The 24,165-nt window shown below is 44.6% G+C and overlaps 1 protein-coding gene and 1 long non-coding RNA gene across 4 annotated transcripts in view; one reads left to right on the top strand and one right to left on the bottom strand.

Moving 5' to 3' along the window:
* Positions 1–4,329: 4,329 nt before the first annotated feature.
* Positions 4,330–16,965, bottom strand: LOC111813861. Its single transcript, XR_002818997.1, has 3 exons — positions 16,881–16,965; positions 13,962–14,153; positions 4,330–4,450 (listed from the first exon to the last, which is right to left on the bottom strand). It is a non-coding gene; the product is annotated as an uncharacterized LOC111813861 (long non-coding RNA).
* Positions 16,751–24,165, top strand: part of Ddx3x (DEAD-box helicase 3, X-linked) — a 16,047-nt gene continuing 8,632 nt past the window's right edge. Inside the window, exons 1-3 of one of the 3 annotated variants that reach the window (XM_004645578.2) lie at positions 16,751–17,251; positions 19,976–20,033; positions 23,050–23,097. In XM_004645578.2, the coding sequence (XP_004645635.1) occupies positions 17,207–17,251; positions 19,976–20,033; positions 23,050–23,097 (151 nt within the window). In that variant the 5' untranslated portion in view covers positions 16,751–17,206. The remainder of the gene's footprint in view (positions 17,252–19,975; positions 20,034–23,049; positions 23,098–24,165) is intronic. The other 2 variants (XM_004645579.3, XM_004645580.3) reach the window with 2 other exon arrangements.

Below are 24,165 nucleotides of genomic sequence, written 5' to 3'. Positions count from 1 at the left end.
CAGCCTCCTGAGTGCTGGGATTACAAAGGTGTGCCACCATGTTCATCAGTTTTATATACATTTATTTATATGTATATGTGTTTCACATATATCTTGCACCATATTAAGACACTTAACTCACCAGGAATGGTGGTACACATCTGTAATCCTAGCACTCTGGGAAACTGAGGCAAGAGATTAAATTCAAATTCAGCATGGGCAATTTAGCAAAAGCCTGTGTCAAAATTGGAATGGGGAGGAAGGAGCTGGTGGTGTAGCTCAGTGTGAAGAGTTTGAGTTAAATTGCAGCGCTACAAAAGATAACTTCCCACCACCAGAAGGGTTCCCACATTGTGCCTTTGCAGCCACATTCCTGTCCCCCTCAAGCTTTTCTCTTTCTGGCATTATGTGATTCAGTGACTTTACATAAATGTGATTGTGTGCTATAGCTCCTTTTGAGAGTGGCTTTTTTTAAAAGTAGAAAAATGTATTGGGAAAAGGAATGGGGAATGGGAATAGTGACTGTTATGGGGTTTATTCTTTTTTTTTTTCTTTGGGGATTGAACTCAGATCCTTGTGTTTGCCAGTCAAGAGCCTATCCTACTGAGCCATCTCCCCGGCCCCTTATTCTTTTAAAATATATTTAGTACAGGATCTACAGGGTCTCACTACACAGATCGGACTTGTAGCGATCCTTCCTGGGATTACAGGCACACACTGTCTCAGTGTGCGCCCATGGTAGGGCCAGCATGGCAGGTCAGGGATCAAACCCCGGCTGCTGTGCTCTGCCTAAGCAGGCACTTTATTTATTTATTTTTAAATTTTATTCATTTATTTATGTGTGTGTGTGTGTGTGTGTGTGTGTGTGGCCAGCTCAGCCCACCAGGGGGCGGGGCTGGCTGGCATGTGGTGCTGGGGGATTGAACCGCGGTCCCTGTGCTCTGCCAAGCTTGTTCTAAGTAGGTGCTTTAGACCACTGAGCCATCTCACCAGCCCTAAGCAGGCACTTTAATCTGCTGAGCTATCTGGCTGGCCCCATGGTTTGTGTCTAGTTGTCCCCCAAAGCCTCATGCAATCATGGGTGGCTTCTGGAGTTTGTGATTGATGATTGTTGGTGTGGGTGCTGTACCTGCCCTGGGGCAGGTAATCTGCATTACAATGTGAGGAAGGGGGAGAAAGGCTGGTTGGCTGCCTGAGCTGCTGCCCCTCCCTTTGCTCTCTGCTCTTTGCTGCCACCATGAACAGCTGCCCTCTGCCATGAGCCGCTTTGCCTTGGAGCCAGCTGAGCATGGACTGAAACCTCCACAAACTGTAAGCTGAATAAACCTTTGTTTCCTTCATTTTGGGTGTCAGGTGTTTTGTCCCAGCAACAAGAGAAGAGTAACGACACAGCACCTAAATGGGGAGGGGTCCAAGTGAGTTGCCTGTGAACTTGCCTTTTTCCTATTCTGCATAATTTCCTGGAGATATGTCCATACTTTTTGTGTGTGTGTGTGTGTGTGTGTGTGTGTGTGTGTGTGTGTGGCACTGGGGATTGAACTTGCTTGCCAAACAAGCACTTATTCTACTGAGCTATGTCCCCGGCCCTGTCCATACTTTTCATGTATCAAGTGGTTCATTTCTTTTTACTGCATGGTATGGACATGCCGAGTTTGTTTAACCATTCATCCGCTGAATGGCACTTAGATCACTTCCAGTCTTTGACTAGTATAGATAACAGGCTGGGTGAGGTAGCACACACCTGTAAACCCAACACTCTGGGAGGCGGAGGCAGGAAGGGTGCAATGACAAGGGGAGCTTGGGCAACTTGGAGACTTGGAGATACTCTATCTCAAAATAAAAAAATAAAAAGGGGGCTTGAGGAGGTAGCTCAGTGCAAAGTCCCTGGGTTCAGTCCCTGACATCAGCACATACATGTGCTTACACACACACACACACACACACACACACACACACACACTGTTAGGAATGTTCATGCAGAAGTTTCTATGTGAAAATAAGTTTTCATGATGTCTCTGGGCTACATGCCCCAAAATGCACGTGCTGGGTCATATGGTAAGTCCATTTTTAGTTCTAAAAGGAACTGCCGAGCTATTTTTCCAGGGTGGCTATATCATTTTACATTCCGACCAGCAATGTGTGAGTGATCCAGTTTCTTTGCATCCTCTCCAGCATTTGGCGTTGTCACTATTTTTTATTTTTGCCATTCTGATAGGTGGGTGGTGATACCTCATTGTGATTTTAGGTTACATTTTTCTAATGATTTTAAACATCTATTCACATGCATATTTGCCATCTGTGTATCCTCTTCAGTGAAATACCTATTCATCTTGTTCATGTTTTGCCTCTTTTTTCTTTTCTTTTTCTTTCTTTCTTTTTGCGGTACAGGTGGATTGAACTCAGGACCTTGCGCTTGCCAGGCAAGCACTTATTCTACTGAGCTATCTCCCCGGCCCTTCCTTCCTTTCTTTCTTTCTTTCTTTCTTTCTTTCTTTCTTTCTTTCTTTCTTTCTTTCTTTCTTTCTTCTTTCTTTTCTTTCCTTTCTTTCGGTGGTACTGGGGGTGGAACTGAAGTACATACCTAGCTTTTTTCTTTTTGTAGACCAAGATCTTACTAAATTGCCCAAGCTGGGCTTAAACTTGTGATCCTCCTGCTGCAGCCTCTCAGTGGGCTGGGATTACAGGCAGGTGCTACCACATCTGGCTGAGGATTGTAGATATTAGTCTTTTGCCTCTTAAGTCATGTGTGAATATTTTCTCCCAATTTTTTGTCCTTTCACCCTTCTAAAAGGGTCTTTGGAGAGCAAAGGTTTAAATTCTGATGTGGTTTCATTTTATAGTTAAAACCAACCAACCAACCAACCAACCAACCAACCAACCAACCAGCAAGCACTCTGCCGGCCTGGCCCCACCAGATGGAGGGCAGGGACATATTCCAGCCATCTTCCCAGTCTCTCCCCCTTTACCCACATACTCAGTCAGTGTTTATGGACACCTGTTCCATTCTGGGCTCAGTATCAGGACAGTTGAAAACAAATAAAACACAGCCTTCCTTCAGCATGTGCAGTCTCTTGGGGACAGGAGCACATGTGCACATGGGAAAAGAGGCAAAGGTGGCTATGGGAGCCCTGCATGCAGCCAGCCCCTGGCTTGCCAGAGAGGGCTCCTTTTTGGTCCCTCTTGAGCCAGTTACAATTCCCTCATCATTCCAGGTGGACACAGGCCATAATGTATCTTATGGGTTATATTTTAAGTCAGTATTTTAAGTTTTTTTTCTTTTCTTTCTTTCTTTTTTTCTTTTTTTTTTTTTTTAGAACCAGGGATTGAACTCAGGCCCTTGTGCTGGCCAGGGAAGCACTTATTGCACTGAGCCATCTCCCTGGCTCCCATAATGTATTCTAAGAGATGGGGCATTTTGTTGTTGTTTTATTTTGAGTTGTATAAGTGTGTATGTTCTACAGAAACATTTCATCCATTCTCTTAATCATAATTACCACTGGTTCATTTTCTAAGAGTTCTTTTTTCCCTCCACATCCTAAAATAGTTAACATGGAAACAAAAATCCTATGAGATTCCCTCCCAGAAATGATCAGTTTTCAAAAATACAATGACACCTGTTAGTCCAACAGGTGGTCTTCTCGGTAAAGCACTGGCATCAGGGGACACATGTTGTATAACTGTCCTTGATCCCAATATAGCAGTCTCATCCAGGCAGCTGAGCCTTGCCTCACATGACAGGCTGCCTGTTTTTCACACTGACTCCTCAAAGAAGGTGAGAGGGACTTACCATGGAGTGGCCTGTATCCCACATAGAGTATGATGTGCCCTGTTCAGGCAACTGGAAAAGGACGGCCAGTGATAAACTTAGGAAGAACTCAGAAATCTGTGAGAATCGAGACTGAACCTTTCGGGCCTATGAGATAGCTCAGCAGACTAAAGTGCTTGGTTAGGCAGACACAGGGACTGGGGTTCGATTCCAGGCATGAGGTGTTCGCCCCGCCCCCCTGGGGTGCGATGAGACTGCAATGGAGACTGGGTGTGGTGGTGCATGCCTGTAATCCCAGCACTTGGGAGGCTGAAAGCAGGAGGATCACTATGAGTCCGATCTACATAGTGAGACCCTGTAGACCTTGTCCAAGATACAGAAGAAAGAAAGAAAGAAAGAAAGAAAGAAAGAAAGAAAGAAAGAAAGAAAGAAAGAAAGAAAGAAAGAACTTAGGCAAGTTTAGGCAGGCACAGGGACCGTGGTTTGATCCCCAGCACCACATGCTGCACCACCCTCAGGGTGGGCTGATCTGAAAAAAAAAAAAAAAAGACCGAATCTTTCATTTAAATTACAATTCTCTTTCAATGATTTTTTGAGCACATAAGGCCTGACTGTGACATATACAACACATTCAGGGCTGGGGTAGAGCTCTATGGTAGACCACTTGCCTCACATGGGCAAAGCTCTGGGTTTCCATCTTCATCACTGAAAAACAAAACAAAAAAAACCTTGATTAAGATTTTGTTTTTATAATTTTCAGCTTCACACCTGAGAATACATTTTTTTTATTTTTTTGGCTTTTTGAAACAGTGTCACATAATATAGTTCAGACTAGCTTTGAACTCACTACATAGCCCGGGTTGGCTTTGAACTCACAGCTATCCTCCTGCCTCAGCCTCCCGAGTGCTGGGATCACAGATGTTCACCACCACAACTGGCTTAGTTTTGAAGTCTTTCACTCAACAGCTTTCTTAGATGCTGAGGTACAAATTATCCCCTCATATGCCATCTTAGTCTTTTTTCTGTTGCTATAACTATCTGAAACCAGGTAACTTACAAAGACCAGAAGTGTATTTGGCTCACAGTTCTGGAGGCTAGGAAGTCCAACAGTATGGTGTTGGCATGTGCTCAGAGAACCTGGCGAGCGCTTTGTTTCTTTTTCTTTCTTTCTTTCTTTTTTTTTTTTGCAGAACCGGGAATTGAACTCAGGCCCTTGTGCTTGCCAGGGAAACACTTATTCTGCTGAGCCATCTCCCTGGCCCGGGCCTTGCTTGTTGCTATGTCGTTACATGCAGAGGCATCGCCTAGTGAGACAGAGGAGCGGGTAGCTCCAGCCTCTCTTCCTCTACTTATAAAGCCACTAATGCCATGATGGGGGCTCCACCCTTGTGACCTTATCTCATCCAATTAACTCCTAGAGGCCCTGCCTTCCAAAGCCAAACATGAATCTGGGAATTCACTTTCCAACGCATGGACACCATCACACCCCAGTACTATTCATCTCCAGACTATCAAAATCATGAAGAGAGACATGCATGTTCGAAGTCAATGTTGGGTCATACAGAATAATCCACATTTGTCCTCTTCAAGGTCAAATTATGTGAAAGGAAATGTGATAGATTCAAAACCATTCCAGACAGGAAAGAGTAGGTGGCAGCTGGAGAACTGCTCAGGATTTTTCCTTTCACAGAACAATTTTTGGGGAAGAAATAGCAGTGCTGATTCTTTCTATTTTCAGAACAAAGTAACACTTAACTAATTTAATTATTATTCAAGTAAAGGTGTATGGCCGCAAACCATCATTTATTCTGGAAGTACTGCAAAACCACAAATTCGCCTGCAAATGGGTGGTCTGCTCACACAATGGAAGCCACATAAAGTGTTTACAGATTTTCCCCTTAATTTTGAATCCATATAAAAGGATATTTACAATGTTTCTATAAGGTAAGAAAAATACAGGAAAAAGAAACACTCATATGTTCAATTCAGCTTGAAAAATAAGACCGCAACAATTGATAGGCATGGTGGTGCATTCCTTGTAATCTCAGCACTTGAGGGAGGCTGAGGCAGGAGGATCCCTGTGAGTTTGAGCCCAACCTGGGTAACTTAGTGACTTAAGGAGACCCTGTCTTGAAATAAAAATTTATAATGGGCTGAGGATGTAGCTCAGTGCAAAGGTCCTGGGTTCAATTCTCAGTTCCAAAAAGTAAACCCACCACAGTTCTGCTGTTCCACAGCACAGAGAGGTGAGTGTTGGGCAAATAACCTATTGTATCATATTTTATGACCATTGGAAGAAGTGAAACAGGAGGAAGAAGAAAGGGGGAGAGGAAGAAGGAAGGAGGAGGAGGAAGAGGAGGAGACGCCACTTCAAGGAGGCAGAGGACTTGCCAAGTCACTGGGGCCTGGGGCCTGGCCGCTCAGGGTATGGTGACTCCCATTCCACTGCACGCTAACTGTGTGGGCCGTGTGTCCTGAGTCTCCTGTCTACATGGTCTGGGAAACATTTTTTCCTCACAGGTGGGCCTTGGGCATTAGATAAGCTAAGCATCTGTGTAATTTGCTAGGGACAGTGCAGGCACACTGCGAGCCAACGCTTGAAAATGCCATCTTCCCACACAGACTAAAGAAGGCCTCTGCATACCATCCCTCCTGACTCCACAGTCCGAGAGCCATCACGCACGCTATGTGACGTACCAATTGCAGGCTGTCTGTAAATACAATATAAGTTCATGCTGCATCTTCCCTGTTTTCTGACTTGTAACATCAGGATGGTCAGTGAAGAGGGAGAATTTGTAGAATGCCCAGGGCTCTACGTAAGCACACAATTCTGTTTCCTTCTTTTTTCTTTTTCTTTTCTTTTTTCTTTCTTTCTTTTTTTTTCTTTTTTTGTGGTACCAGGGATTGAACTCAGGCCCTTGCGCTTGCCAGGCAAGCGCTTATTCTACTGAGCCATCTCCCCGGCCCCTAGATTTTAATATTTTAATTTGTGTGGTACTGGGGATCACACACAAGTCCCTCTGCCTCTGAACTACATCCCTAGCCCCTTTTATTTCAGGACAGGATCTCATTAAGTTGTCCAGCCTGGGTTTGAATCAGTGATCCTCTGGCCTCAGCCTCCAACAGCATTGGCATTACAGGTGTGCCCCACCACATCCTCAAAGGGTCTCTTTTTCTTTTGAGACAGGATTTTGCTCACTTTGTAGCCCTGGCTGGTCTGAACTCAAAGCAATCTTCCTGCCTCAGCTTCCTAAGTGCTGGGATTGTAGGCTTGTGCTACCACGCTTGGCTTCCATACTCAGCTTTGACTTTTAATTCTTCAAAGGCACTCTTTCTTTCTTTCTTTCTTTCTTTCTTTCTTTCTTTCTTTCTTTCTTTCTTTCTTTCTTTCTTTCTTCCTTCCTTCCTTCCTTCCTTCTTTCCTTCCTTCCTTCCTTCCTTCCTTTCTTTCTTTCTTTCTTTCTTTCTTTCTTTCTGGAACCAGGGATTGAAAGCAGACCCTTGTGCTTGCAAGGGAAGCACTTATTCTATTGAGCCATCTCCCCGGCCCCAGTACTTCTCACTCTTTAAAGAACTTTGAGCAGGGCGTGATGGTACACCCCTGTAATCCCAGCACTCAGGAGGCTGAGGCAGGAGGATCAACATCAGTTCAAGGCCAGCCTGGGCTACAAAGTGAGCTCAAGACCAGCCAAAATGCATAGCTAGACCCTGTTGAGACAAAAAAGACAAAAAAAGAAAAGGTTTTTATGACAAACTAACATCCAGCATCATATTAAATGGGGAAAAACTAAAGCATTCCCCCTGAAGTCAGGAAGAAGACAAAGATTTCTATTCTCACCTCTTCTATTAGACATAGCACTTGAAATATTAGCCAGAATAATCAGGCAAGAGAAATAAATAATTATTCTTGCAATGGGGCCAGGGATTTAGCTCAGTAGTGCAGCACTTGCCTTGCAATCAAGAGGTCCCGATTTTGATTCTTGGTTCCCACATACACAAAAAAAATTATTCAGACTGGGCATGGTGGTCCGTGCCTGTAATCCCAGTTCTTGGGAGGCTGTAAACAGGTGGATCACTATGAGTCGGATCTAGTACTGAGACCCTGAACACCCTGTAGACCCTTCCCTAAAATAAAATGAAAAAAATTATTCTTGTTTTGTTCTTTTTGAGACAGGATTTTGCTATGCAGTTCAGGCTGGCCTTGAACTCACTTTGGAGCTGAGGCTGGCCTCAAACTAATAGTGATCCTCTTGCTTCAGTCTCCTGAGTGCTGGGATTACAGGAGTGTACCACCATGCCCTCGAGACTCTTAGAATTGATAACCAAGTTTAGCAACATAGCAGGATATAAGATCAACCTACAAAAAATCATTAGCATTTGTGAACATGAGTAATTAATTTGATGAGAAGGAAATTATGGGGGCTGGCCAGAAAGCTTAGCAGACTAAAGCGCCTGCTCAGGCAGGTGCAGGGACCAGGATTCATCCCTAGCTTGTCGTGCTGGGCCCTGCCCACAGGGTGCATGGAGGTGAGACTAAGACTGGGTGTGGTGGTGCACTATGAGTCTGATCTGTGTAGTGAGCGCTGTAGACCTTGTAGTAAATACATAAATAAATAAAAAAGAAGGAAATTGTGAAAACAATACCATTCTTAGTAGCTTTAGCAAAATCAAATACACAGGAACTAACCTAACCCGGGAAGTGAAGGACCTCTACAAAAAAACCAAACAACAACAACAACAACAACAAAAAAAAACTATAGTATTGTGCAAAAGGAGATTCAGGAGGACTTCAGAAATGGAAAGATATCCCTTACTCCTGGATAGAAAGAATTATTGTCAAAATGTCCATACTGCCAAAACTGTTATGCAGCTTCAATGCAGTCCTAATCAAAACACAGTGTATGTCACAGAACTAGAGAAAAGAATCCTAAAATTTACATGGAACCAGAATAGCAAAAGTAATTTTGGTCCAGGAGAACAAAGCAGGAGGCCTTCCATATCTAACCTGAAGCTCCACTTCAAGGCAACAGTGATGAGAATGGCATGGTACTGGGACAAGAAGCAGATATGTGAATCAATGGGACAGAACAGAGGCTACAGAAACTCCCCAGACACATTCAGCTATGTGATGGTTGACAAAGGGGCCGAAAGCATGCGTTAGAGGAAAGTTAGGCTATTCAATAAGTGGTGCTGGGAAAATTGGTTATCTGTGTGCAGAAGATTGAAACTGTACCCATGTCTGTCACCATATACTAAACTAAACTCAAAATGGATCTAAGATCTAAACATTTTTTTATTTTTACTTTTTGGTGGAACTGGGGATTGAACTCAGGCCCTTACGCTTGCCATGGAAACACTTATTCCACTGAGCCATCTCCCCGGCCCTTGTTTTCCTTTTTGAGAGTCTTGCTAAGTAGTTCAGACTGGCCTTGAGCTCACTTTGTAGCTCAGGGCATGGTGGCACACGCTTGTAATCCCAACACTCTGGAGGTTGAGGCAGGAGGATCACTGCGAGTTTGGGACCAGCCTGGCTACATAAGTGAGTTCAAGACCAGGCTGTGTTACACAGTGAGACTCTGTTTCAAAGAAAAAAAGAAATCAAAAAGAAATGCTAGCTAGTGAAGCTGTGGAAAAAAAAGAACCCTCCTACACTGCTGATGAGAACGTAAACTAGTACAACCATTATGGAAATCATTATGGAGATTTCTTCAAGCACTGAAATTAGACATTCCATATGACCCAGCTATCCCCTTTCTAGGTATCTTCCCCCAAGAGTTTCATTCATCATTCTACAGTGACACACGCATAGCAACGTTTATAGCAGCACCATTTGCAATAGCTAAATCCCTGAAGCAGCTCGTATAGCCATCTACAGATGACTGGATAAACAAAATATATCGATATACAACGGCATACTACTCATCTATAAAAAAGGACAAAACGGAGACATTTATAGGAAAATGGATGCACGTAGAAAGTGAAGTGTTGAATGAAATAAACCAGGCACACAAATTTAAATACCATATGGTATCTCATCTGAGTAAGGCAAAGTACAAACTAAGAGAAAAATAAATGAAGGCTAGAGCCAAGACAAGGGGGTGGATCTCTTGCAAATTGGGTCCAAGGAACCAAGGGTAAGGGAAGAGAAAATAGGTAAAGATATGCTAGGTATGAGATCCTAACACCATCGAAGAACCTGGACACAGTACGCCATAAGCATGAACGAAAGTAAACAATATAAACAAGAATAAAATCATGGACAGAAACTGGGGATGTAGTTCAGTGGCACAGTGCCTTCCTGGCAAGCTTCAGGCCCTGAGTTCGAGTCCTGGTGCCTCTCCCCCCCCCCAAAACCCCCACCAAAATGGAAAGGAGAACTAGAGGAGGAGAGAGGGAGGGAGAAGAGAAGAAGAGTTAAAAAGGAATAAACTGTGTCATGTATATGTACCAGCTCCCCAAGAAGATTGTACAAAGCATGCACAGCAAACTTATTTATTTATTTATTTATTTATTTATTTATTTGTATTTAGAACAGGTTCTACAGGGTCTGCACAGATCGGACTCCTAGTGATCCTCCTGTTTTCAGTCTCCCAAGCGCTGGGATTACAGGCATGTACCACCACGCCCAATCTCAATCCCTGTCTCAGCATGCCCCGGGGAGGCACTGGTGGCACAGTAGGCACAGGTGGCACAGTATGCCGGGGATCAAACCCTGTCCCTGCACCTGCCTAAGCAGGCACTTTAGTACACTGAGCTGTGTGCCTGGCCCACAAACTTTATGTTAAAAAATAAAATTAAAAAAAATTTATTTTAAAAATAAAAGTTAAAAAAAAAAACTCACCCAGGTGTGGTGGTGCACACCTATCATCCCAGCATTTGGGAGGCTAAGGCAGGAGGATCCTTGTGAATTCGAGGCTAGCCTGGGCTACAAAGTGAGTTCAATGCCAGCCTGAACTGCATAGGGAAACCTCATCTCAAAAAGACAAAAACAGAACAAAACAAAACCCACCAACAGTGCCCCTCCAAACAAAACAAAACACAACATTCAGGTCTGGCCTGATAGCTTAGCAGACTAAAGCGCCTTAGGCAGATGCAGGGACTGGTATGATCCCATGATCCCTGGCCTGCTGTGCCAGCCCAGTCCCTGGGACATGCTGAGACCATGATTGAGACCGGGTGTGGCGGTGTGTACCTGTAATCCCAGCACTTGGGAGGCTGAAAACAGGAGGATCACTATGAATCTGATGGTCGCCATACTGAGACCCTGTACTAAATACATAAAAATAAAACATATCTTTTTTTTTTCTGGAACCGGGAATTGAACTCAGGCCCTTGAGCTTGCCAGGCAAGCACTTATTCTGCTGAGCTATCTCCCTGGCCCCCAATAAAAAGAAAATAAAACAAACAAAAAAACCCCCACAACTTTCAAAGTGACTATGGAGTGGCCAGTAATAACTGCTAAGAAGGATGTGTAGGGGAGAGTGAAGCAGCTCAGCACCACTGAAACTCAGGTGCCCCCAGGGACTAGAGCCAGGCTTCAAGTCCTATGTCACGTGAAGAGGTCTGCTACAAAGGGCTCCTTACCTAGGAGGCTACAGGGCTTCTGGGGCACAGAAGCCTCTAGTTCTATTTCCTTTTTTTTTTTTTTTTTGGTATTTTTTAGGGAAGGGTCTACAGTGTGCTCAGGGTCTGACTACTAAATCAGTGATCCACCAGTTTACAGCCTCCCAAGAGCTGGGATTACAGGCACATGCCACCATGCCCAGTCTCAACTGCCAGTCAATGAGCACTCTTGGGCCGGGGAGATGGCTCAGTGGAATAAGCGCTTCCCTGGCAAGCACAAGGCCTGAGTTCAATCCCTGGTTCCACCAAAAAAAAAAAAGGAGCACCCTGGAGGTGTGGCCAGCATGGCAGGCCTCAGAATCAAACCCCAGCCCCTGTGCCTGCTTGCAGATGCTTTAATCCGCTGCACTATTTGGCTGGCCCAGCTGTATTTCTGAGACTCTCCAATCCCTCAGTTCCCTCCATTCGGAGACTCCTTGGAAGGCTTCCCCATTATCATCCATTGACCTCCCAGTCAATGGATTGACTTTGCGGGAGTGAAGGTGGATGTGCACTGAGTGTTTGCGGGAGTGAAGGTGGATGTGCACTGAGTGTTTGAAAAGATTTTTCTTGGTTTTAGTGACTGAGGGGACTTCTTTTAATGTAATTTTGTTATTTATTTATTTATTTATTATTATTATTTTTGCAGAACCAGGAATTGAATTCAGGCCCTTGCGCTTGCCAGAGAAGCACTTATTCCACTGAGCCATCTCCCTGGCTCCTCTCTTAATGTAATTTTGATTTGGTCTTGCCATCTTTATTACTATTATTATTTACTCATTTATTTGCAATCTTTACAGAAGGAATGCGGATGCTAGATCTTGCTGGTTTAGGAACTGCTGAAAGCGTTCCTGGCTTTGTTTTCACCAGCCCTCAGCCTCAGAGGAGAAGGGTGCCCAGCACTGCACCAGTGATTAAGGTTGCTTTTCCCCAATTTGAGCTTCTGTCAGTCTGCCTAGGAATCTTCTCCTGAGTATGTCTGGTAACTTGACTGGCCCTGGTAGCGAATATACTTAATCTGAAGCAATGAACAAACACCCAAAAGCCTGTTACATTTTAGAACATAAAAGGAGGCTCAGTAGGGAACTGCTTTTACCTCCATACCTATAATTATGGCCCTGATTACAGGGAGATTTGTCCTCTTTGAACTTTATTCCCAATCCATGCTAAAGGGAAGTGTGGCTCAGATGAGCTCAAAAGGCCTTCCTTTGGATTTTGAGAAAAATGACTGGCAATTATGAAGTTCATTAAGGGCTCTCCCATGTCTATCTCTTGGAATCCTTTTATTACTTCTGATCTTCTGCTTGAAGAGCCAAATTAAACTGAGCCTGTGGCACATCCCTGCATTCCAGGGGCTGAGGCAAGAGGATTGTGAGTTTCAGCCCAGCCCGGGCAACTCAGTGATTTAGTCAGGCTCTGTTTCAAAATAAGAAAGAAGCCTGGTGTTCTGGTACATGCTTCTAAGTGGGTGTTCCTCCCACTTGGGAGGCCGACACAGGAAGTTCTCTGAGAGGTTCAAGCTGGCTCGGGCTACATAGCGAATTCAAGGTCAGCCTGGACTACAGAGTGAGACTGTCTCAAAACAAAAACAAACAAAAAAAAACCCAGGAAAAAAAGGGACTGTTGCACAGTGTGAAGAAGCCCTAGGTTCAAACCCCAGTACCTGGGTGTGTGAGGGGGAGGAACACAACCCAAAAAGAAGACAGGTGTGGTGGCACATGCCTGTAATGCCAGCACTTTTTTTTTTTGTGGAACAAGGATTGAACTCAGACCCTTGCACTTGCCAGGGAAGTGCTTATTCTATTGAGCCATCTCCCTGGCCCAATACCAGCACTATGGAGGCTGAGGCAGGAGGACTGCTGTGACCTCAAGGCCAGCCTGAACTACAGAATGAGACCCTGTTTCAAAAAGACAAAAAAGGGCTGGTGAGATGGCTCAGTGGTCTAAAGCACCTACTTAGAATAAGCTTAGCAAAGCACAGGGACCGCGGTTCAATCCCCCAGCACCACGTGCCAGCCAACTCCACCCGCAGGTGGGCTGAGCTGGCCACACACACACACACACACACACACACACATAAATAAATAATTAATTAAAAAAAGTAAAAGTATCGTTGTGCTATGTTTTAGGTTACTTGGGCTTCTATTTATGTGCACTGCCATAATGTGATTTTGGTCTAGCTCCTCTCAGGAAATGGTGAGATCAGTAGTGGTAAGACCATCTGTGGAAACAAAATAATGGATGTACATCCCTCACCATGCCTTGTACTATGCCTTGCTCACTACAGGCATTTATATCATGCACCAGTCAACACCTTTTGGGCATCTGCATTTTCCACACAGAATAGCGGTGGCACACAGTGCTACAGTGGAGTTTTTGTTTCTGAGATAGGGCCTTGCTAAGTAGCCCAGGCTGGTCTCAAAAACTCGAAGTGATCCTCCTGCCTCAGCCTCCTAAGTGCTGGGCTGAAGATGGGCACCACTATGCCAGGCTATAGTGAAGGTTTGAACTGGGAGCGCTGTAGGAGCTCAGGGCTCGAGCAACCCATCCTGCTGGGGGCGTGGAGGTCACAGGGAGCTACACACACAGAGAGAGCTGTCCCAGCACCACTTACCTTTGCCAAACATTTTCCTGAGTGAGGCCTTCAATCCCAACCACCATCGGAGGCAGCAACCACCTCTGTCCCACCGCTATGGAGGACTCTGAGTTGCTGACATGTCCGCAGACTTAAGTGCTTGCAAACAGGGTGGGGAGTGGGGATTTAGTGCAGATGGGGTATTTACCTCAACACAGACACTTCAAAGGCCTGGAAAAGCAGAAAAAGGGGTCTTAAAGTGTCTGGTTTCAGTAATTTCTACCCTTTTTGTATCATTTCCAATAGAAGGTTGCGAAGGATTGCCATGTGGAAAAGACACATAAGTGCTTAATGGAAAAGTCATTTGGAATGCAGCGAAATTTGGTACAACTGGAGGCCTCCAACATGCACAGTATTTTTCAGAATGAATGTATTTGAAGACAAAGCTTTGCGTGTTTCCCTGCTTCCTCACCACCTGATATTCCCATTATAACATGTTGATTAACAAAACACCCTGGTGGTCTGAACTGAATATACCTATGAGCAAGGGTTAATTGAAAACAGGAAATTGCTGTATTTTAACTTTTAAAGATATTCTCATTGCAGTCAGTACCCTGGATACTGACTTTACCCAAAAGTAAAACAAAGCCCAGAACCAGGGCAGACTAATATTTACCTGGTCTCTTGGAAAAGGAAACTGAAGCAAGCCCAAGAACATAGCTCAGGGGGCCTGCCCCTTAGCTCAGCTCTTTAAGTGGCTGCTTCCACAAAGCAGTCAGGCTCAGGTTGCTGTGGTTCGATCCCCACAACTCTAGCCAGCCAAACCTGCCCTGGAGGCATTCGGAGCATTAAAAAAAAAAAAAAAAGAACATTCCTCACCAGTGCTCCTCACAGGGCCAGGAAGGGACCCTAGGATTCCTTAAGCCCAGTGGTTCTCAAAGGACCTTGTGGAAATCTGTGCATTTGGTAGTCACAATGACTACTTAGGGCTCCCAGCATTTAGGTGGCAGATGCCAGCTGTGTTACATTTTCGGCTATGCCGTCTGTCCTCATACAACAAAGAACCTATTCACTGGACGCTCCTGTAACTGTAACACTAGGGCATCATCATCTAAGCCTAAAACTGTATTACCTATAAACAGTGTGTTTGTTTTCACATTATATTTTAACACAAGTATTTTTGCCCCATTTCCACATACTTATCGTTCATGAACGCAACTATGGTATCAACTGAAGAAAAATGGTACTGTTTTGTTTGAAATGTTACTAAGAGGTCATCCCTTTGGAAAATGAGGTAATCAGTGGCAAGGCCGTTTGGAGTTGTGAAAGACATACCTCTCCGGTTTGCACTTGTGGCTGGACTGTGCAGGTACCATCAGCTAATGTAATTGTGTGTGCATATTTACGAGTTAAAAGTTGCATTGTGTAACGAAAACTTTATATTTACATTAGTTAAATCATGTTTTTTTGAAACTGTGTAAATTAACTTTAGGTTACATTATCTATGATTTATTATTTCATTATTGTTAAAAGGAAGGTTAAAAATTACTTGTACAAAGGAGCTGCGTCTTTTACAAGGCAGGGTTATGTAGCCTAGCTGACTCCTTTTATAGATGAGAAAATTGAGACCCACAGCTGTGAAGCAATTTGCCAGGAGACAGCGTTATATTATCCCCCAATCTTGGTAGATCTCAGTTTCGATTTTAAAAACTGGAAAAACAGAAAACATTTAAAAACTGGAAAAGAAGACAAATGTTGGGTGTAGTAAATTATGTGTGGAGAAGGAGCTACTGGAATTCGGACAGCAGAAGCCCTTTGGGGGAGAATGGAAAATGCAAATCTGGCGTATTGTCAGGCTGAGGATTGGAGAGGCCGGGGAGCGTTTCTAAGAACCACGTAGCAGTATGTGTGACCATTCGCTTAAAGCCTCAGAGCCATTCGTCAACTTTATTTCTATTTAGGGGCCTGTGGTATTGACGCGGGGACTACGGGTGGCCAGCTTAAGAAAGGGCAACAAGAGGTCCCTTTTGACGACAGAATCCCGTTTTTTCCCATTCCCGTCATCCCGAATCCAGGCTAGTAACTCTGTCGCAGTTCTTCCAGCAGGCCCAGGCTGCCCCTAGCGACAAACACCCCAATTCCCTTGGGCTCTAGGTCCAGGCACAACCCCCCAGGATCCCTGCAGCGCAAGCGGCCACCGGCCCTGAGCTGCTGTGTACCCCGCCGAAAGAAACCAGGCACCGAAGGTGACCCGCAAGAGGGCGGAGGGATCAAAGGCTGGGGTCCCGGGAGAATGGCTGATCCAGATCAGCGCGTGATTGCTCATTGTTCGCTCGCAGCGGGGGTGGGGGAGAGCGGTGGCGTCGGCAGGCGGGGCGGGAGGGGCCTGTGAGTTTCCAGGCTGCGTCACCGCTACCTAGGCAACCGCGCTGGGAACTGTCCTACCATTGGCGGGCGCCGCGGGTTCGCCTGCACTCCCCCCACCCCGCGCCTGGCAGCCATAGTCCCGCCCCTCTTCTCCCCGCGTCCTCGCGCTCCTCTCCCTCCCGCACTTCCCTTTTTTTCCTTTTCCTCAGCCCCATTCCAAACACTAGTCGAGCCACGGTTTTCTGCTCCACAAAATGGCCACCGCGCGCGCACCTGCGGTCACGTGACCCACCACCCTCGCGGTTTCAGGGTTCTTTTTGCTCAACTCTGGCTTTAGAAAGGTTGCAGTCACATCACAAGGCTGACTAGACCAAACAAATCCCACCACATCTGCAAGCTAGGGACTGGGAACGTGGGCAGGGCGCGAAAAAGGAAGACCGAAAACAGGGTGCCTAGGAGAAAAAGGAGGAAAGAGGCCTAGTTTGCATTTTAAAGCCCGTTGCTGGAGGCCACAGGAGACGATGAGTTCTCGCGAGATCTCGATACCTCAAGACTAAGGCTAGGGTATTACTGAGACGAAGTAAAGTGAACCTTATAACAAAATAGGACATCTTTTCATTCTCGGGGCTTCCAGGTGTGACGACCAGGGGTCGAAGGAACTGACTAGGAAATCCCGCGAGATTAGGAGTCGGAGCACGCAGTAACTGGGCAGAAATCTTAGCGGCGGGGGAGTGCGGCTGTGAGGGGGAGGGCGCACGCCTTACGTGCTGACGTAGCAGCCTTGCGAGTGGGTATATTAGCTCGGTGGCCGCGCCGGGCGCTTCAGAGCCGCAGTTCTCCCGTGAGAGGCCTTTGCGGTGAGTCAGGCGCACTCGCTCAGCAGCAGAAGACTCCCGAGTTCTCGGTATTCTTCAGGGATGAGTCATGTGGCAGTGGAAAATGCGCTCGGGCTGGACCAGCAGGTGAGCCGCAAGGGCTGGATTGAGGTGGCCGCTGCGTGGCTCTCCCCTGACCTGACCTGGTGTGTGGCGTAGCGCGCCGGCACGCACTCTTTAGTTTCCATTTTCGTCTGTTTCGTGACTGAGTGTCAGGTGCCCTGCGACCTCAGAGGGACAGGGAGGTGGAGGGAGTGTTAGCTGTGGTTATCGCTCAGGCCTAACTCGGCCTGCGTTATTGTTCCCGGGCCGAGCACAATGGCGGCTTTTTTGTGTGCGTGCGCAGGTTGGGGGGAGGGGTGCGCGCTCTCGCCGGGACGCGCACGCGCGAGCCCTAACTGACCCAGGGTGGGGGTGGGGTGGGGTAAGTGAGTGCGCGGCGCTGCTGCCTGCGCTGAGGGACCCTTTCGGCCTCGAGGCTACGTTGTGTTCCGGATTACTGCCCGGGAGACCGGGCGGTGTCCGGAGTTACTGCGTTGGTGAGCACGCGAGGAGCACGGCCCTGGAATGTGGGAGGGGGTGAAGTGGGGCGGGGGTGGCCTTCGCTCTGTGTAATGGCGGCGGCCTCCTTTGTGTGGCGCTTGGTGGCTGGGCGGCGCTGTGGCCCACTACTGCGAGAGGCAGTTGGGCCAATGGGCCCAGGGTCGAAGAGGCCCTGGAAAAAGAGGATGGAGTGGATATCTTATTCTCCGGCACTTCCTTCCGCGGGCTTTTTTGCTCCAGCTCAATTTCCGCAGGGTCGTCGCAGGCCCGGCGCCGCGGCCTCCCGGGCCGCGTTTCCGGAGTGGAAAGTTTTGTGACGCAGAAAATTCAGGGGGGGGAGGGGAGGGAGCAATGGGCCTCTGCGTGCGCAGTGGCGCTGGGCCCTACTGAGGTTGAACGCGGCGGGAAGACATCGGGAGTTACGGGTCCAGCTTGGTTCTTTCCCTCGCTTAAGTCACTGGCGATTTCGCTGAGGACTGCGCGTTTTTCTTCGGGAATGATGTTGGCATTGTATGAGTGACCTTTACGTGAGGGACGTAGAGGACCCCCTAGATCTAAGGGTCCGCCACCGGAAAAAATTACCGAATGTGGCTTTGCGGGGTGGGGGGAGTAAATAGTTTTGTTGTTGACTTGTTGCTGCTTGTGGAGTAAAATTTTATGATGTCGGAGTCATCGGCCTGTAGTCCTAATCAAATCCTTTGTAAAGGTTTCGGCCGAAGAGAGAAAGTGTGATTTGAGAGGACGATGATTTCATAGCTTTTGTGAGCATCCTCTCAAACCAGTTACATGAAATGAAGTTCTCCAAATTGACATTTTGTATGTCAAATGAAGCATAGACAGTACCTGGTGTCAAGGGCACAGGCTAATGCCTACTTTAAGATTCTAAGCAGAAATGAAGCTTAAGTTTGTAACTGATTTAATTTAAAAGTGTATGTTTAGGGTCCTTAAAAGTTCAGGTGAAAATTTACGGCAAGCAGGTTGACCTGAGAAAATTTCAACGATGTAATAGAAGCTGTTAGTTTCTTGTTGCTACAACATAAAATTAAAAAAACAAAAAACCCAGCTTGCGTTCCTGTTCAGCATTCCAGTATCAGTTTAACTCCAGAAAGAATGGGAACATTTCGCTAATGGAAAACTTGAGAATGAGGCCTCTAGTCTTAGTTTATCTTCGATAATTGAGTGTACCTATTGTACAGCATCTGCTTCCCACGTTCCGTGATTCCGTTGATATTTGCAGCTTGGCAGTGTTCATTTTTAAACAGGAATTCCGATATAACATCTCACAAACACGTGGCAGCAGTGCCGCGTGACTTCTTTTGTTGCTTTTCTAGAGGAAAAAAAAAGCTTCTTGCGTGATTACTGTTTCTTAAGTAGCTCCTGGTCAGTTATGGACCTAGCAGGTAACCTTTTTCTAGAATGTGGAGGTTTTGGACTAATAGTGTGAGGGCATGGGTATAAATGAACATTCAAAGCAATAAGATGCTTTACTTTTTTAAGGGCATTTTAGGTCATTTAAAACTGGTCGTCTTTCAATTTATAGTTAAAATGGGAGAATGAATAGATAACTACAGTTAAAGCCTAACATAGTGCTCACTTAAGTATGTTGCCGAGGTTTTGTTCTGTGATGTTGATGACATTTAAAAGTATATGTCAAATATGATTGGCACCAAGATGAATCTTTTCTCTCTTGAACCTTCAGAAATTGAAATTCAGCCTGGCCTAGTGGTGTCAGAGGCATATGCTTTTAAATCACAATTGAGGCAAGAGGATTGGGAATTCAGGGCTAACTTGAATTACAGAGTGAGTTTTTGTCTCATGAGATCCAGCATAACTATTTATTAGTTTGGCAAGTGATTCAAGAGCTTTTGCTTTGGAGAATGTTACAGGAAAAATTCTTTTTGGGGCAGGTGGGAACCAGGAATGCAACTCACTGTCAGGCAGGCGCCATGCTACTGTGCTGTAAAAAAACATTTTTGAATGAATGGAAGAAATTTAGACCTAGTTTTTTTCTATTGGGTGGTACCAGCCATCTTCCTGTGCTGCCACCTGCAGTATATACAGTGATACTATTTTGCATTTGCTGTAGTTCTACAGTCTTCAAAGCATTCTTACATTATGAATTTTATCAGTCTTCTGAGGTATCACAGGACAACTGGTATATTTCAGTGTGACTGAAGTGCTATGACATGTTGGAGGGCAAGGCTAATTTTTGTATTACTGTGTAATTTAGTGCTAGGGCTGCTAACCAACCATCTCTCTATTCCCTAGTTTGCTGGCCTAGACCTGAACTCTGCAGATAATCAGACTGGAGGAAGTACAGCCAGTAGTAAGTAAAAACATGAATTTATTGAAGATTTAAATTTAATGTTTACCTGGCTATATCTAAATTTTTTTTTAATTTGCTAACATTACTGGAAGAATCATTAGACAGTTATATAGAATTATGTAGTATGTAACGGTCTAAGCATTGTGATCTTTTTGGTACTGAAAAGGACTAATTGGTTCTTTTGAGTAAAAAGTTAATGATTGAAAACTCATGTAATATACATATTATCTTTGGAAGACTGCATGCATTTTGAATCCTGAGCCAGTTTACAGGTGATGACTTGACCAAAAATAAATTCAATTACGGGAACATGTACTTACTTGGTCAGCTACAGTTATTTTTAACAAGAAGAGTGTACCAGGTTTTTGGGGTGGTAGCTAGAATTTTAAATGCAGTATCACTAATACAGGAGGACTGTTATGAAGGGCTTTCCACCAAACCTCTCTGATTTCTGTTTCATTTATTCAGAACAGGAGGGCTGTTATATATTTTTATGGTTCAATTTAGTGTGTAGCCCAGGCTGGCCTCAAATTCAGTAGTGGTCCTTTGGCTTCAGCCTGGGATCGTGGGTATGTACCACCATGCCTGGCAATATCTTTCAAGAAGTTACAGTGGGGCATGGTTGCACACACCTATAATCCCAGCATTGGGAGGCTGAGGAAGGAGGCTTGTTGGGAGTTTGAGACCAGCCTGGGCTACAAAGTGAGCTCAAGGCCAGCCTGAGGTACATAGCGAGAACACGACACTGTCTCAAAAAGACCAAAAAAGTTAGATACACAAACTTTTTAAAATTAAAAATAATTTTTCATTGTAGTGCTGAGAATGGAACCTAGAGACTTGATTGTACTAGATAAGTGTCTTCCCACTAAGGTGCATGTCCATCTTAAGTTACTTCTTTGTTTTTGAGACCAAGTCTTTCTGTGTAGTACAGGCTGGCCTCGAACTCTTGCCTCAGCTTCCTGAGTGCTAGGGTTACAGGCATGCTCCATCACACAGAACTAGCAAGTAATCTTTGATACATAAAATTTGTAGCCAGGGAGACTGGGTGTGGTGGCACATGCCTATAATCCCACCTCTTGGGAGGCTGTAAACAGGCAGATCACTAATGAGTCTGATCTAGTAGTGAGGCCCTGAACACCCTGTAGACCCCTAAAACACACACACAAAAAAAAAGTTTGTAGCCAGGTGTGACTCATGCTTTTAATCCTAGCACTCTTCAGAAGTAGGAGGATCACTGGGTTTGAGGCCAGCTTGAACTACATATTGAGATCCTGTTTTCAAAAAAAAAAAGTTTGTGTGTTGCCATGTTTTGCTACATATATGTATATATGTTATAATTAGGTAAGTTTTAAAGTTAAAAAAAAATGTAAGGGGTTGCTTGGTGGACATTTTCAAAATAATCCATAAAATGATTTTATGTAACATTTAGTAGTCTGTGGAGGGGCTGGGGAGATAGCTCAGTACGCAAGAGCCTGAGTTCAGTCCCCGGTTCCACCAAAAAAAAAAAAAAAAAGATGTAAAGCAAGTTATGGGAGTAGGGTTGTAGCTTACTGGTAGTTTTTGCCTTGCATTTTTTTTAATGTATTGGTTCTTACAGAGTCCCAGTACGCAGCTTGGACTCACAGTGATCCTGTCTTCAGCCTCCCCAGCGCTGGGATTACAGGCGTGCACCACTATTCATGTACTCTGGCTAGCTCAGCCTGCCCTGGGGAATGAGGCTGGCACTGCACTGGGATGGAACCTCTCTATCCCTGAGCTTCCCTAAGCTTGCCTAAGCAGGAGCCTTAGTCCACTGAGCTATATTGCCAGCCTCTGCCTTGTGTTCTTGAGGTTCTGAGTTTCGTCCCTGGTTACTGCAAAACAAAGTTGACTTCACTGGAGTGTATGTTATTTACTTTAGCTGTTAATCCATAATGTAGGCCAGTGACTGCAAACACTGTTCTGTAGAACATTCAATGATACAAGCAGCCAGCTGCAGCATATGTGCCATAGGTTCACCACCACTGATAAAGGCTGTTTCCTGCCTGCATATCCAGAACAGCAGTTGGCTTTCTCTGAAGTCACCAAGCCCCAAATTAGTCAGTTCTTTGAAATCTGTTCTGCTTTATGACATTTTCATATATTTGTGTGTGTGTGTGTGTGTTTGGCACATAATGGCAGAAACTTTTTTTTTTTTTTTTTGGTGGAACTGGGGATTGAACTCAGGCCCTTGCGTTTGCCAGGGAAGCACTTATTCCACTGAGCCATCTCCCCGGCCCCCAGAAACATATTTTAATGGTTAATTGTAGCTTATTACAGTCTTTTAGGTTAAAAGTAGTACTTGTAAGAGTTCTTACTTGTATGACTGTTCTCCCAAATCATGTCTTCTAAAAATAAGTAACTGTGAGTAGCAGGTTAAATGTTTGATATGGGTTGCAACTTAATTTCAAGTAAATTTTTTTGTTTTCCTTTTTAATATATTTAGTACAGGGTCTCACTACACAGATCAAACTCAGTGATCCTCCTGTTTTCAGCCTCCCAAGTGCTGGGATTACAGGCTGTGCCACCATGCCCAGTCTCAACTGCCAACTCAGTGGCAACAGCAATAGGCACTGTTGCTGAGCAATCTGGCCGTCCTTCGAGTCAAATTTTCGTTTACCAAACACTAAAGTTTTTATGAAGGAGCAACCTATTTACAGTAAATGTAGATTGATTGATATTTTTCTCTTCAGTCTCAGATGAGTAGTTGGACTGGAGGGCTAGAGGTTTTTTTTTTTCCTAAAATACTTTTTAGGATCATTTTTTAATTAGGAATTTTGGAAGCTGGGTGCAGTGGTGTACACCTGAAATACTAGCACTTGGAAAGCTGAGGCAGGAGGGACCTCCCCTGAGTTGAAGCCCATCCTGGACTTCAATAGCTAGTTCAAAGAAAGAGTCTGAACTACAAAGCAAGTGTCTCCAAAAGGGGAGGGGGGCATGAATTCTGGTAGGTTTAATATGAAGGCTTTTGGCACTTAACTTATTTTTGTTCTTTTAGAAGGGCGCTATATTCCTCCACATTTAAGGAACAGAGAAGCTACTAAAGGTAAGTCTATTCCAACTTCATACGTCTAATTTTTGCCTCATTTATAAATAAAGCCTAGGGAAAGTGAAACAATATAATTTACTAGTCTTATATTCCAGCATGGTTTTTTAAGTTGAAAAAGGTGAAACCAAACTGGATGGCAGTAACCTAGCTATTTGTGTCTTGCATATATGCCAAAATGGAGATGAGCTTATTGTAGGGTAGTTAACAGATTGTATCATTGGACTCCAGTGATTACCTTGCCTTAGCTGTTTCATTCGAGAGGTTTGTCCAGTGTGTAACAATGCCAAATGTCATATCCCATTAGCATGTGCAGTACAGCAATAGATAACTAGATGTTCCATATTGTGGGATAACTGTGTATCCCATAAAGTAGATGATCTCAATTAATTTTAAAATTGTTTTGGTCTTTTTTGAGATGGTTTCTTTGTGCAGTTCAGACTGGCCTTGAACTCACTTTGTAGCCCAGGCTAGCCTCTGGACTTTGATCTATCTTCCTTCCTGCCTCAACCTCTGAAGTGCTGGGATATACAGGCTATAATGCCCAGCCTTTGGTAGTTCATTTATTGATAGCAAAGGTATTTAGCAAAGGTGGAAGGCAGAAGGAAAATAACTTGTAAACTTGATTGTTTAATAAGGTCAGTGAAGCTAGTTAAACCCTCTACTTGTCTTCTTGTCCTTGGGCTAGTTTATACTTTGTCATCCCCTTTTAACTTAGATATTTGCATCTGTACCCCTGGATATTTATGGCTGTCCATATTGTGAATGTGTAGGAAAGCATTTTCTTTTTCTAGGTATTCCTGATTCTCAGCAAGCACATAGTAGATGAATATACAGATGACAAAATAGTAAACCAAGTAATCTGACACTCATAAGAATGTTCTAAATGAAAACCACTTCTAAGAAACATTGAAACAATGGCAACCTTTTTTTTAAAGCCATTCACACCTATAAAGTGAATGGAAATGAAAATGGTCATGTGCGCACATACATGCACATAATATGACAATATGTTAAACGGAAGCTATTCTTTTTTTTTTTTTTTTTTTTTTTTTTTTTTTTTTTTGT

Source organism: Octodon degus, unplaced genomic scaffold (assembly GCF_000260255.1).
Source record: "Octodon degus isolate 3935 unplaced genomic scaffold, OctDeg1.0 scaffold00232, whole genome shotgun sequence".
In the NCBI taxonomy this organism is placed as follows: domain Eukaryota; kingdom Metazoa; phylum Chordata; class Mammalia; order Rodentia; family Octodontidae; genus Octodon; species Octodon degus.
This window is presented reverse-complemented; position numbering and strand designations above follow the sequence as displayed.